Below are 16,218 nucleotides of genomic sequence, written 5' to 3'. Positions count from 1 at the left end.
TACATGGACATGCTGTTCTCCTTCTGTTACACTGTACTGGCAATCTGTATCTGCAGTTTACACTTATAGTAACCAGGTCATGGAAGCAGTCTGATAATATTTTGAGGAGGTGGAAAACTTTTTGGCATGGAATGTGTTCTGAAACATTGACAAGAGTTTAGGCTACAAAAATAAGCACTTACTTAAAAACTACAGGCTAAACCACACAGAACTGTGGTTATGAAAACCCTAGAGATTTGTCCATTTACAGTTCAACTGCACTGACACAGAAAAAGCTGCAAAGAATTAAATACTGTATATTTGATTCAATTGAAACTTGAGCATCTGTTGCAGAAGCACAAAAGGCAGTCATATCATTTCCATGTTTTGATCTCAGTGAATAGTTTAGAGGAGCCTCAATCTGTGAGACTCAGTGTAGTTTTGTGTCTGACTTTCAATCAACCACCCACATTCACATTATGTTCACACCCGTGGGAAACAGTTAAACCATTGGAAAACAATGTGAGTCTCTTCCAAATGTTATCTATTCAAATATCCATTTTCAATAGATCACTTAAGACTGAAGTAATGAATCGTTCATTTCATCAAGACCGTCTGACTCATTAATACGAGACAATCTGTGGCTTGGTTTTGTAAACCCTGCATGTTTTCCCAGGTTTCCCAGCAATGCCTCAGTCTGAATCCAGTTTGAGCGTGTGGTGAAATCTCAGGCACTGCTGAGTATTTGAAGATGTACGGTAAGTGTCACTTTAAGTGTCATAGAAGATTTGTTCAATCAATTACCTTCAACTCTTTGTGTCCTCCTCTGACCTGTCCTTGCACTGACCCTTGTGGTAATTATCGAAACTATGTGCTGATGTCAGCTCAGAAGGCTGTAATGTAATAACTTTAAGTAGCCTTTATTAGAGATAATGGAGCTGCAGAGTTAGATCACAGCTTTCAAATGAGGCTCTAACCACACTACACTCTACCTGAGAGAGGAACAACTTGATGAAATTAAATGGGAGCTTAAAATGAAAAAGATAAAAATGGAGCACAAAGTGTGGATTCAAGTGATCCTTCACTAACCACAGACACCTCAAAAGCTATCTTGCAATACTTGTGCATTATTTCCCTTGACAACAGACACAAATTCTCAATAAACCTGCAACATCTCCTTCATATTATTTGAGGAATAAGATACAGGGTTTTCTGAGGGTTTGGTGGCGCTGGTCAGAGAATTTGAAATGATTGTACATTTTTCTAGGAATTTGAACCTTGAATGGCAGCTTATGATTCAAATTAATTCAGAGGGCTGCAGTGTAATAAATTCAGAACATGAATAGATTTGATTCATTTCTGAAATATAACAAAATGTTGTTTCCGGAACTGCAACTGTTAAGTTTCCTACAGCAAGGTCACTTTCAACAATGAATATCTAACTGGTTATACATTTGAAATGTCAGTTATATAAAAGGGAGAACAACGCACACTGACATCAACCAGTAGACATTCCTCTTGTCATCCTTTCTTCAACCTCTGCTGCTGCTGTGAAGCTAATTTTACTTTAATTGGCTACATTTAAGATTAATTGCAGACATATATTGTAAACAGAGTGTAACATTAGGAGCTAACTGCCACCATTATCAAAAACAGCAACAACATTGTCATAAAACGTCATCAAACCTAAACATTGTTTTTTTTTAAAAAAGGTGAGATTCCATTCAAGGCTGAACTCCATCAGTATGCACAAGTTTTGTTTGATGTTTTTTCCATGTCATGTAATGCTTGCTGCAACACTGTACATCACAGGTCACTCTCTGAACAATGTTCTGACTTGGCAAATTTCCCATTTAGATAAGGACATGCCTCTCTATCTGAATGAGAACATTTGTTAACATGGCTTTAGGCTGAACCCTGGTGGGACAATGCTGAACTACAGATCCACTGCACAATTGTCCACAGATAAAATAACACGAGAGGCTCTGTTCAGACCTGGTGATTTGATGACAAGTGGACAGCTCTAAGTACAGGTGTGAACACACCCAAGACACATTGAGGACGCATTTAAGACCCAATCACTAAGACAGAATTCACAGGTGGGCTGGGATACATGTTGGACACACTGAAGTTCTGCAAACTCAGCTAACGTCCTATGGTTTGCTACATTTTCATAATAAATAAATCGTAGATATCTGGTAGACAAGTAGACATTCTGTTCTTTATGAAACTGGAGCAAAGCCGCGGCTGTCCACCACCAGTCTAAGTTATTAATGGAAAACACCGACTCACCTTTGAGACCTTACAAAAGATGACCCAGGGAAGACCACAGCAGAAGCAAGCTGAAGGTTATCAGCAGAAACACTGGCAAGTAGTCAAGTTATTTTTTTCTTATTAGAAGTCCAAGAAAAAGGAAGACAATACATTATAAGTGAGGTTAAATAAAATCAAACCTAGACAAACTCTGTATATGATACTTCCCGCATTGATTACAACTGTTAACTGTAAGAAAAAAAGAATGTAAATAACAACTCCATATGGATCACCGTAGCTCAACAGCAGAATAATTGATATTATAGCATATAAATCAAACAGGAGTGTCTTCTGAAGTTGAAATGATTCAATAGGTTACCTGTCAGCATGCATGGTTCTACCAGCCACATGATGATGGTATCTTGAGTCATCATCCTGCATGTCTTCTCCAGATATGCTTAATGACGTCCTGATGGCTGCTTCTGTCCTTGTGTCAAAGCTGACACTTTTATATGGGGGCCTGAGTGGTTCTACACAGGAAACACAAGGTGCAAACTGAGTGTTTCTGTCATATGCTTTCGTGCTAAGCAGCTAAGTTACTTGTCAACACAGTCTCTCTGACTCTCCGAGTACACACATATTGCTCGTTCTTGCCTGGGTTGACTGGTGTCACAGGCCAACCAGAGCAGTACGAGTTTGAACAATGATGCTTTCATTTTCTACCAGTGTCAGACAACAGTGTTTACATGACATAACATTCAAGCTCCAATAACAACAAGTGAAGACCAACACATCAGCCACTGAAACTCAACTGTTTTATATGCATCTATACAATTTAAACACCGTGCGGAACTGTGGAAACTGAATCAGTCAGAGAAAGAGGACTGGAAAATGTCCAAATGTCAAATGTCCACAGTCACGTTCTCCTGGGACAAGAGAAAGACAAATAATTGATGAGCCTCTGACTGAAACCTGAATACTGAACATTTTAACACATCACATTTTAAGTACATTTATTTTCTCTTTCTTTCTTCTTTTCTAGGCTTAAACTAGGTCCACATCAACTAAAGCATTGGTACAGACAGACAATGTCAAAGCGATAGCAAGCATTTTGAGCCACTGACATAAACTTCTCATACAACTTCCCTCGACTGTCTCTGACTTCAGTTGATGCAGACTGACCTGAAAGACCTGACATTTAAACGTGTTTATCCCCAGAGGAAAGTCAGAGGTTCTTTAAGACCTACCAGAGGAAAACATTGATGTTATGTGGCTTTGAAGGTTTAAATCAATGACCTAAAGACAAAATTTCAGATGGAGAGACAGAACAGGTGCTGCAATCAAACATGGGGCAGGAATTCTTCTTCTCTCATCAATAAGAAAACTCCTCATCTGCATTGTGCTCAGTGCTGCCATCTGTGGTGGGGCAGTGATCAACAACAGCCAAAGCTCCTGAACACATATTTGTTAGTGCTAAATTTCAGCCAAAGTGTAAATTGTAAAAATCCCAAACTAGAATTGCACTTATTAGAGTATACCTCCTCCGCCTAGGCCCAACAGGCCCCTTATGAAACCACATTTAAATTCACTAGATCAATATTTTCTTTGAATTGCACACACTTATAAATATTATGCCTGATTAAAAAAAAACGTGCCCAATTTTTTTTCATTAAGATCTATTAATTATCCTCTGAGAAATCAACAGAGATTTGGAAAAAACTCGGATCTCTCGGATTTCATTCAACTCGATTGGGTAGTTAATCCAGCTAATTTACAAATAATCAAGTGCAGACAAAAACATACACTTCTTGGTCGAGTTAATAAGTGTTAACAGAAATGTGTTATTTTGAATCTTAAAAGAAGAATACACTTAATCAGTTAAATATATTGAATGCAATAGACATATTCATAACATAAAAGTAGCATTGTAATACAATAATAAATAGTGTACTTTCTAAATTCTTCCCCCACTATTGATCACAGTACAACAAAAGACATCTGTGTATTCCGTGCCTGAGTTGTCTTTGTGTTGCTTTAGCTTTTAGCAAACAGCTCCAGCATCATGGCTGACGAAAGTCATTCAATGCTACATAAACCTTTCTTCCTGGAGAAAGGCGTCTTCGTTTCATGATGTGACACTTTCACCTCCCTGTGTTGTAAACAGGTGGTAATAATAATTAATTTACCTCTACCACAAATAACGTGTCAACAGTAGTTTATGGCATCATCACAACAACAGTTGCAATTTTTCTATTGTTCTGCATGACTAAATAGCATGCAGACAGGTAAAAGGGAAATTAAAGACACACATTTACTCTGTTCCTCTATTAAAATCTTTTATTGAATTATTATCATGTATAGGCTAATATTTCTTTCATCCTCCATCTGTCTCAAGGTATCTCCGTCAGATCAACCTCAGATGGACATCACATATAACAATTTCAGGCAGATGAATAGGAAAGACAAGACAAAAAGACAATGAAGTTTAAAAGGTTTAGCTTACCCCAAATTTCATTTCATAGAATAAATAAACCAATAAACCCCTTTGATTTATCAAGTTTTCTCCGTTATCCAGCATGAGAGTGTGGAAAGGTGTTCACTTCTTGTATACACAAAAATGGTTTTATTGTATTTCGTACACTTCTTAAGACAATAAGTGCTCCTCTGAATGAGTGAAAGGAATCTTGGGAAAACCAGTTTGACTGAACATTTTGTTGTTCTACAGACGTTCATTTTTTAAGGGTTTGTCCAAATATCATATGAAAAAAAACAAAATTAATCCTGTAATACTGTTCCAAAAAAAGAAGTCAATATTTAAAGTCATTGCCACTCATAGTTCTCTTTCCAAAGTCAAAGCTGACAGACATCCAACAACAGAATTAATTTTAACTATTAGCATAGCATTCCATGTGATTTGCAATAATATAGTAAAAGTAGGCATCTCACTGTTTATTGCAGCACCCTGTCTGTTGGCCACCGTGCCACCATCTTCAGTCGATTCACAACTTTCCATTTCCCAAAGCAAACATCTTGTTGTAATGACTAAATAACCTTTCTTTTATTGGATAGTTCATCATCTTATGTTGTGCACTGCCCCTCTATAGGGGCCTTAGTCTTATTTAAAAAAAATAATTAGGTTGACAAGTCATTCATGTGCAATACGTTCAGCTTTCAGTTAAAAAAAAGTACATTTTAACCTCCCTCCTTTATGACAAGCCACACTCTCCCTTATACAAGTAGCTGCATCCATCTGAAGAAATAACTTCATTCAAGGCAGCAAAATGTAAAACGTACTAATTGGTGTAATTTAAATTTATGTTAAAAATATATTTTAAGCCTCAGCATATATGCATTTCAGCTTGAGTCAGTTCTCAGGCATTTACAATGTTTACTCAAAGCTGAGGAGTGATAATGCAGGACCAGGACCTCACATTAGCTCAGAGACCCACAGGAACAGGAAAGTAGGTACACTCATTAAGATCGTTAAGATGCCTCGAGGCGCAGTAAACAAACGATGAACCCACCTTTATAAGAAGCTGTGACACTGTTACCAGCAGCAAAGGGAATTATATTTGGACAAAGATGTTGGAGTTGAATGTTTAATCATTTTAATGACTTCCAAGTCATTGAGGAATTGTTCTTTGTCGTAGTATTTTAACAATAGTAAGTAATTAATAACCAGCCATTACTTTTAATCGAACATGCCTGTGTCAACCATGTCAATGAACATCGTGCACACCCAATCCTATATATCAAGGATAAAAGCTTCAATCTGCTTCAGATACACAAACGCAAACATTTCCAGCTACATGTCACATCATCATTGATGCAGCATAAAATTAGATTTTCAGTTTGGTTAAACTAAAAAAGCAGATTCAAACATACTAGATTGATTCCATTTGATCATTAACTAGGAACTAAGGAAGTAGAGTTTAAATCAATATGATCAATTAAAAAAACAGATCATTAAAGTCAGTGTTTGTTACTTTTATGGTGTGATATGAAAGTGAACTAAAGATTTTAAAAAAAGTGAATAGTAGTTTGATTTGGTATGAACTGATTTTCATATCGTCCTAGTTGAACTTAATGGTCTATAAAAAGAGATAAGATACATGATGTCCTTATACTTTATATACACTGCGGTTTACACTTAAACATCTGACAGGAAGTATTTGGTCCTCTAAGTTCAGACAGCAATGCTACTTTCCTCTTCTCAGCCGATGCTGATTCACAAAAAAAGTCTGAAACTGGAAAAATGCATTACCCATATTTAGCATATCCTATTTAGAGATCCATGATGCAGTTATCTGGGACATCATTGTTGGAGAGGATTTTTTTTCTAAATAAAAAACAACAACAATCTTCTGTTCCTTGAAGTCAGCATAGTTGAAAAACACTAATAAAGAGTGAAAAGAAATCAATCAGTGGGCGATTAGTGGGTAAAGAAGTTCAGTTGTTCTACAGTACAAACATCAAAAATCAGTCTGAAGGAGTACCGCCTCTGCTGCTGAAGACACAGTTAACCCACTCCTGCACACGAGGGGGCAGGTTTAAAACTCAAACATCTCGTTTTGTTTCTTCGCCAGCTTGGCCACCTCCTGCCGGATGGCCTGGACGAGTGCAGAGGTGGAGAGGCTGCTCAGGGGCATGCTGTCCACGTCCTTCGCCACCTGGGGAAGGCTTTGCTGGAATGCTGTGCTTGGGGCAACGGACGGCTGCTCCAGTGCCTGGTTGTACTCCAGCGGCAGCCTGGTGGGGCTCCCCTGTGGGTAGCGAGGATGAGGAAAAGCCTCGACATACCCAGGCAGGGGCACCTGGAAAAAAGGTCAACATGAAATCAGTAATACAGCAGCTTAATATCATTGCTTCCCATGAAATAGTGGCTGCCAATAGGAAAATAAGAAGGATGCAGTGTGTGTGATGGTTAATTTTGCTGAGGGAACATTTTCTCATCCACTGCTTTTCTAGAAATAAATAAATGGGTGGTAAGGGGTGTGATGGGAATTTTGTATTTAGACATGTTTATATGTAACAGATTACATTTATATAGAAAGAAGTTTACTGAAAGATGTATTTCTGTGTTTAAGACTCATAGTCAGAGTTTAGGTCAAGTTAACACTATGCATAATGCTCTTGAAGGGCCTTATAGACGTGGCCTTCTCAGTCTAGTGTGAACAAAAGGTTTCTCAACAGGGGCCAATTAAGTCTCTGCAGCAGGGAGCTTCAAAGGCTAATAGGTGTGACCTGCAGAGACAGGAGATCTCTGAGAAACTCACAGGGTCTGGAACAAGATGCGTTTAGCATCTTGTTCAAACTTCAAAGAGACCGCCAGAGACCAATGTCTGGTCTTCCTGTAACGACATGGAGAGAAGCTGATTGGACAAATGTATTTTACTGTGGAGAGGAGGGATCTGATTGTATAAATGGAGTGTACTTTTGAGAGCTCATTGCCATTGCCCTCACATCTGTCACCGTGATGTTGAGCTCTGTGCCATTGAGGTCAAGTCTGTTGTCGTGACTTGACCTTTGTAAACCGTCCGCAGACGGTTTGAATTAAACATCCAGAATTGATAATTGCTTGTTGTGTCATGATATGTAATAATTTCCCATTACATTTGGCTGTTGTTGGCAGTGACATCCACGTGAGCGACTCTGGCTCTCGGTGCTGAGGGTAGGTAATTGCGCCGGGGCAGTACGTTTGGAACTAAACCTTTATTATTTCAGTGGGCCTGATGTTCTGAGAATCCGGAGTGCTCACTGAGGTGGGCTAAAGAACCGACTGGGACAGGCAAGCAGTTTCATTCTGGTAAAGTATAATTCTTGTTTTTAGATCTTTTAAGGAAAAAGGTCCAAAGAAATTCACTCATTCAGGGAAGTGAGTTACAGACGTGTATGCATTGCGGAGGTCTTAGAGACCGGTGTAGGATTCATTAAGCTTAATAGGTTAAGATTCTTTTCGAAAAAAGATCAAAATGTTAAACAGGGTTTAGCGAAAGAGTTTAATGCTAAATTACTTTAATATTGGGCGCTGCGGCATGCTCATAGTTATTGTAAACAAGCAGAAGAGTAGAATATAAATATATCATAGTATTATTATTTTGCAATGGAGGAATAGCTGTGACAGAGAGACCTAGGCCAGGTCTGTATCGTCTCAGCATAGCTATCTGTTGAAAAATCTGATAAATTCCCATACATTTTATACCTGCATGTGTCTTGTTTAAGAGAAATGTGAAATTAAGTTTTCTCTAAGGCGATTTGATTCATGCAGAGTTTTAGAATTGTATTAGAGGAACTAAAATTAAAACTTAGTAATTACAAGAGGTGATTACAGTGGCAATATTATAACTGAAGGGGTTTTTCTCATTGTCTCTTAAAAAGTGTTTTGAAGGTGAAAGGTTACTATCAACGTTACACAAATGTTGATGATTTGATACAAGTAACATGCATGATTTGATGAGACTAATCTGAGAATTACAGCTGAAAAAGAAAAAGTGAGGAGTGAGTGAGAGAGGATTTCTTGGAATTCTCAACACTGGAATAAGGTGAGTATAATTTCAATCATATTTGGGATATATGTGTAAGTTTTAAAGGCTTATATCAAAAGAAAAAGAAAAAGATTCAGATCAATCTTAAAACGAATTTGAAAATAGACGTTTTTTAAGAAATAGGAAAATAATTGGCTTTAGAAATTAATTCTGAAACATTAGAGTCTTTTCCATATCAGCAGAACTTAAATTCCCAAAAGATTCGTATTCTACTGAATAAATCAGAGTTTAAATTGATAAACAACCATTACAGAGATGAATTTACCACAGATTTCTTCTCCTACAGTTCAAGATATGGTTCTGAAGTATGGTCATTATAGTGTTACACAGTTTGGCTTGTGGGTAAAAAAACTATGATTTTCCAAACACAGGGAACATAACTTTAAATCAGTTGAAGCAACTTAAGATCAAATTGCTCGTGGAACAAGAACGAAGCAAAGAGGAACAAGACACAGGGAGAGATGTGGAGCTATTTGTGCCAGACTGGAGAGCATTTGAGTGTTGGTTGACTGAAGTCAACATAAGAGACAGAATACAGGATGCTAAATTTTAAAACAGCAGGGCAGTAGTGGAAGACAGAGTTGAATAACATCTGCATTTATTTAAACGAGAAAGGGGGATCTGACACAAGCGTATCAATGGATGATCCGAGACAAATTTCTCACCTCTAAATTAACATCCTCTTGCAAAGAGCAAGGGGAGAGATCAAATTAGAGCACAAATGGTATTTACTTAGATTTATCTAAACACTTGGTCTGATCAGAAGAGCAGACGCAATAGAAAAGAATATCTGAAATCTTCTTGTGGAATATGAGTAATCTTTTGTTTAAACAGAAAAACTTTTTCCTTTAGGGGAAAAGCAACAGATGCAAAGTTTCAAGCAAGTCTCAGAGCAATGGCAGCTTCTGAGAGAACAGAGTAATGTGATATGTGTGATACTTTGAAATAAGACTCTACTAGTGTCATATGCTGTAACAATGATATTTGCTTGAGAAAATAACATTAACTTTTCAATAGCTAGGAGGTTCAGCTATGATACAGTATTGTTTTGGATGATAGACATTACTATTTACAAATAGAAAGTTTTTAACTAGGAAATTCTTAACTTTATCAGTAGAACAAATTAAGATTTAAATGGTTAACAGCTGAATATTGTGAAACTGAAGTGTTTGATGACAGGTTTTCAGCATCACAGTGTGATAACGAATGACAGAGGGGTTTTACGACTCTGTTTGAAACAAAGGAAAACCGTCCCCATCATCACATGCATGGACCAAAGAGATGCAAATATGCTAGTGGCGAGAGTGTCAAGATTTACACTGATAGCTTGTTTGCATGGGGGTTCTGCATGTGATTTGGGCTGAAGAAGAAATTCATGAGATTGACTTCACACCATTGTCTTGCCTTGACTGTGTTACTGGTTGCAAACAGTATGCAGTCTGTAGAGGACATGGAAGGCATTTGAATGATTCTTAACACTGACATTTAATGTGGGTTACAGGAGCGGTTAGCAAGACTACATCGAACTAAATTTTTTTTAGAATGCAGATTTGGGTTTATTAGTTTAGGAATTAAGTAGTCTTGATAGACTGTGTTTTGTTTGGTGGTCGATGGACTTTTTGATGTGGGATATGGATGATTTTGTTCAACCTGTGTATGTTTTCTCATTAGGTTGGATTGACACATGACTGGAGTCAGTGTGTCAAGAGAGAGGAGTAACATATGCTGGATATAGATGAATTGGGTTATTGGGTGTACACAAGAAACACTCTAAATAATATTCAATAAAACTTTTTTAACAGAGTTATGTAATTTGAGTTACAAATAAAATAAGGACATCCAGATTCTACAAGATTGACATCCACCTCAAAACAAACGGTTTAATCATTTATAGAGAGGTTTAATAAAGATTAAGTTAAATAAAGTAGGTTAGGGAAATAAATAAATACTGTTTTGTTTTATGACATGATTTCTATGCAAGCAGAAGTGTTTCCCAAACATCTAAACAGGATTCTCCAGCGGTGAAACAGATACTGTTCGGAGAACTCATTCCATGATGGAAGATTTCAAAAGGATGTCCGCTGACAAGGGTAACATATTCATAAGTATAGCATTATGGATACTGGTGAGTATGAGTATCAACACAAGGCAACATCATGCCACATCCCGCCAGGGATGGGACAGTGGAGAGAGAAGGAAGTAAAAAACAAACATAACAAACACATTGAAAAACACATTGAAAAACAAACTGGTAGATATTGTTTTAAACTGTTTCCTGTACTCTTTAAAATCCACAGGCAGACGAGGAGATTCTATCTAAATCCATGGAGAGAGGACTGCGTGACCTGAAACCAGGAGACTGGATTGTGCTTAAGGACGTGCGGATGGAAGAAGAAGACGACGTCGATGGAACGAGTGCAAGCCAAATGCCTCTCAACACAGATGACAGGAAGGTCGCAGAGGTCAACCTGGAGATGAGGGCCAACGCAGGAGGATTTCCAGAGCCAGGGGTGGATCTACAGGACGGGAAGTGCTTTGTGCCAGTGTGTGAGCTTCAGTCTGAAATTTTTAGGTGTTGCAAGGAGAGTCAACACATTTGAAGAGCTACACGCTGAACACAACCGCACCAACAGGAGATCAGCAACACATGATTATACGACTGAGAAGCATTCAAGGGAAAAGAGATGGTTTCCCTGCTCACGAATGCTTGGCAGGAACAACATCAAATTTCTGATCATCAAAGTCAGAGCATACAAGATGTCTCTGAAACAAGATGTTCTTCAACAAGGAGGTGTTCGACACACGATCAGGACGAAGTGTGGCACCAATACAGTGAACATTTTGATAATATGATGCACATCATTTTAATAATTGTAAAATACGTTATTGAAGTTTGTAGAAACTGATCATTTTCAATTGTGTAACTCTGTTGTATTGTTTTTGCGCTAAGACTAGTGTTACTTCTTTAATTAAGATCAATTTTTGAAATTCACATATCCTGGAAAATTCCCAATCTAAATGATGAGATGTTATAAAGATGTTGATCCCAGATGGATAAAAAGGGAGGAATTGTGATGGGAATTTTGTATTTAGACATGTTTATATGTAACAGATTACATTTATATAGAAAGAAGTTTACTGAAAGATGTATTTCTGTGTTTAAGACTCATAGTCAGAGTTTAGGTCAAGTTAACACTATGCATAATGCTCTTGAAGGGCCTTATAGACGTGGCCTTCTCAGTCTAGTGTGAACAAAAGGTTTCTCAACAGGGGCCAATTAAGTCTTCTGCAGCAGGGAGCTTCAAAGGCTAATAGGTGTGACCTGCAGAGACAGGAGATCTCTGAGAAACTCACAGGGTCTGGAACAAGATGCGTTTAGCATCTTGTTCAAACTTCAAAGAGACCGCCAGAGACCAATGTCTGGTCTTCCTGTAACGACATGGAGAGAAGCTGATTGGACAAATGTATTTTACTGTGGAGAGGAGGGATCTGATTGTATAAATGGAGTGTACTTTTGAGAGCTCATTGCCATTGCCCTCACATCTGTCACCGTGATGTTTGAGCTCTGTGCCATTGAGGTCAAGTCTGTTGTCGTGACTTGACCTTTGTAAACCGTCCGCAGACGGTTTGAATTAAACATCCAGAATTGATAATTGCTTGTTGTGTCATGATATGTAATAATTTCCCATTACAGGGGAAAATATACACAGTTATATGCGGGAGAAAATAATTATAAATCATCCAAAACAACAGGGAAAAGAATGAGTGAGGAAAGTAATGAGATTTGTAGATGTGCAAAACTTATAGACAAATTTATTCCTTCCTTCCTTCATTAGTGTCATATTTATATGACTAGAAAAGGCAGGGATAAAAAGTGTTCGTTTTTAGGAATAATGCTGAACTACCCCGGTATTTTGTTGTCACCACTCAAAGGCAGCCATACATTCACTTCAGCAAATGGTCTCTATATGACACTGGTTCTCTTAAAACACTATGTGAAATCATCTGGTGGAAACAGACAGGGAAATAAGGGAGTGGAGAGTAATAACAACACATCAGACAATACAAATGGAAGCTGTGCTATCTTCATTAAAAACAGAGAAGGAAGGGGGGGGCACAGAGCTGGAAATAGTATAACGAGTATATGAATTGCTTATCTTATAACTTATCGATCTATTAGGACTGGGTGCTTCCAAAACAGACAAATGGGCTTCCTTACAGAGTCTGCCCACTGTGGTGGTACATCCTCAGGTTCAGGTGGATAGGACATCCAGGAGGGACTGTGGTAGGAGGTGGGTGGTGTGGACAGAAAGTATTCTGAGTAGGCGGACCTGGAGGCCGGGATGGCATAGACTGCTGTTATTGGGTTTCCTGGAGAAACGAGAGGAGAGAGTGATAAATATGTTATTTCCACATTTACTGGGGAAGGTAGATTAGAGTAAACATTTATTTCCATTTCAAGAGTTTATTTGGTCAAATGATTACTATCCTCCAGCAAAGCCCGTCATGAGTTGCATTTAAAATCCAAAGTCAGCTCCTCATATTCTTACCTGAGTAGTTGGACAGAGGCTGCTCTGCAGTGATATATGGAAGTGCTGCTCTGGTTGTTAGCCCATATGGGTTGTTGTCTTGTCGACTCTGCATTTCAGTGACAGATGTCTCTGAGCTCCTTCCCTTAGGCCCCAAGTCAGAAGTGGAACTGAGTAGGACAGAGATGGAAGAAAAAGCAAAAACATGGAGTTGCTGTAATGATGCACCAGTGTCACTAGATGGCAGTCATGATCCATATGGAAAGAGTCAGTTGCTCATTAACATTCTAGACATCTCTCAATGCACTATTTCAAGATTAAAATTTATAGACGGCCTCAAATCACCTGTGCCACAGCGCAATACCAAGGGAATATGTGGTCCCTGAATATGAATGTGAATAAATGTGGAATATCTAATGGGCTGCATGTGTGTGTGTGTGTGTGTGTGTGTGTGTGTGCGTGTGCGTGTGCCTGTGCGTGTGCGTGTGCGCGTGTGTGTGTGTTACCGTCTTAAGGCGGCCCCAGGCGGAGGTCCAGTGCGAGGTGGTAAAGGGGGAGGAGAACCCATGGCCATCTCAGGAAGCTGGGTGAAGCGAAAGGCCTAAGAAGGACAGTGAAAGGCATTTAAGGTTACACAGCCGACTCTACAACACGTCACTTCTTGAGAGAAGTGGAAATAATGTCGTCCAACTCACTGGTTTAGGCAGGCTGCACTGATACACGTCTGCACCATATGAAGGTACCCACTGCAGACCCCCTCGCCCACAGTTCATCGTGCCAGGAGCACTGGTCACAACATCTACGTAGGGGAGTGGAGGCGGGGTAGAGTTGTAGTGGTCAGGAGGGGGCTGGTGATGGTTGTGGTGGTGGGACTGCCTTCCGGACGTGGACTGTCCCCCCGAGGCCAGGCTGAACGCCTCCTCCAGCAGCAGGTGCATCTGCTGCCGCACTTCATCAATGGACGGCTGTGAGCTCAGAGTAGACGTCTCTGAGTGGCCTTTCAGGCCCCGGCCGTACATGTATCCCCGCGGACCCATTAGGCGGTCAACATTCGTCTCTTCAATCAACTCAGGCTCAGTCTGAAACATGTACGAACACAGAAACGCCGCTGTGACTTCAGAATCTACACACATTTTCAAACTTGGACTTGCTAGTACACTTCAACTGTGTGAGATGTTTTATAGAAGAATGTGCAGGTGATGGAATCTGTATAACATGAGCTAGACTGGCACTCAGTAGAGAGCATTCCTCTGGTCTGTATTTTTATTCTGATTTGCACCAGTTTTCTCATAAATATCAGTCTCTTAAGATATGAAAAAAAAATCAAGATCCAGGAAACATTCCTTAAGAAATCAAGGAAATGTTTTAAGACGCTGTATCTCACAATGTTAAAGAAAGTGGAAAAAAATCCTGGATCCACCAAAATGTAATGCTTCCTCCTTGATCTATGCCACATCCTTCCACCTAGCTTTGTGCTAATCCGTCAAGTAGCTTTTGCCTAATCCTGCTAACGAAACGTCAAACAATGCTTATCTTCCTTGGCAGAAGCAATCAAAAGATATGAAACCCCGATACAATTGTTATAAGAATAAAAATAGAGCACTCAGGTAGAAGGTAGTGTTATGGGAATGGCTAGTCACACTTCAGCCACGAACCCAGGTAGATATTTAACTGGGTGATAATCTGCACTTCTCTGCACTTTTTAAACAGCTTCTGGAAGTCATTCGCTGATATTATTTTATATCTCCCTTCTCTGTGTCTGTTCTCTTATCTTCAATATATTCAGTGCAACCATTATCCTCTCTCCCTTGCATATTCATTGCCTCAAATCATTCACTTGCAACTTCGCTCCATCTTTCCCATCTTTTTCTCACATTTTCAAAAGTCCCTGCGATTTTTTTCTTAATTTTTATCCTATCCTCTTCTCCTCCTCCTCCCTCTTTCAACCTCTGTTTCCATTTATCCAGCCCTTATACTCGTGGTGATGAATTAATATGAGTTCAGGGCTGCCCTACTTCCAGTGCGAATAAGACTGTGGCCACAAGAGACCCATCGTATAGTGCACCTCATAAATCAGCCCCCCCTGCTCCATGAAACAACGGAGACTTGCATCTGCAGAGCCGGGGCCTGCAGCTACACACAGCTCACAGGGATCAACAGGGCCAGGAGTTCTGAAAATGGGCCGTGTAGCTTGGACTGACTACTGTGCAGAGAGTGAACACATGCCGAACACATGGCTGCACCGAGCTTAGTCCCAACACAACAAGAAAAGAGTCATGGGAAGGTTTGTCAAGCCAATATCAATTTGTGGAGCTTGTTGAGAGGCTTATGTTACAGAATTGATCAGGTTTGTCATCTTAAGACCTCTGATATTGTGCTCATGTCACCACCAGAGAGCCTAGTTTTTCTAAATCAATGTACAAGAAGCCATTTTCACATGCCATAGTAGAAAAAGCACATGTACCTAATAATGTTTTGTATGCGTCCATACGCCAGTGAGCCAGGATGCAAGATACCAGAGCTACTTACACCCGAGTCAAATAATTAGGACAGCAGTTATTTCTATACCAGCACAAACCAGAATGCAAACCCTCTTCCTGTCTGACTCCACATCAGAACCATAAGGTAACAATAAAAAGGTGTACATAAACCAGCCATCCTGAGATGTATTATATATCTAAATGACAGGACCTTATAACTGGGTTAAATAATGAAAAGACAACTTCTCCTGTGCTGTGGCACACTTGACACCTCACCTGTTTCCTAAACAGGCTAATAACAGACCAATGATCTCCGATTGATTATCATCTTTTCCATTCTTAATTTCCATCTTATTGATGTAAATACAGTGACATCAGTGTATTTTTTATTATCATCTGAATTTGCTCACCAGCATTTAAACACATACTGTT

General features: G+C 39.2%; 1 protein-coding gene across 1 annotated transcript in view; it reads right to left on the bottom strand.

Moving 5' to 3' along the window:
• Positions 1 to 6,782: 6,782 nt before the first annotated feature.
• Positions 6,783 to 16,218, bottom strand: part of kiaa1549lb (KIAA1549-like b) — a 58,475-nt gene continuing 49,039 nt past the window's right edge. Inside the window, exons 18-22 of the mRNA XM_061067543.1 lie at positions 14,002 to 14,385; positions 13,813 to 13,907; positions 13,328 to 13,476; positions 12,997 to 13,148; positions 6,783 to 7,046 (exon numbers count right to left, since the gene is read on the bottom strand). Of these exons, the coding sequence (XP_060923526.1) occupies positions 6,783 to 7,046; positions 12,997 to 13,148; positions 13,328 to 13,476; positions 13,813 to 13,907; positions 14,002 to 14,385 (1,044 nt within the window). The remainder of the gene's footprint in view (positions 7,047 to 12,996; positions 13,149 to 13,327; positions 13,477 to 13,812; positions 13,908 to 14,001; positions 14,386 to 16,218) is intronic.

The sequence above is a fragment of the Limanda limanda genome, chromosome 3 (genome assembly GCF_963576545.1).
Source record: "Limanda limanda chromosome 3, fLimLim1.1, whole genome shotgun sequence".
NCBI classification, from domain to species: Eukaryota; Metazoa; Chordata; class Actinopteri; order Pleuronectiformes; family Pleuronectidae; genus Limanda; species Limanda limanda.
Note: the sequence above shows the minus strand (reverse complement) of the source record. Positions and strands in the feature narration are given on the sequence as shown.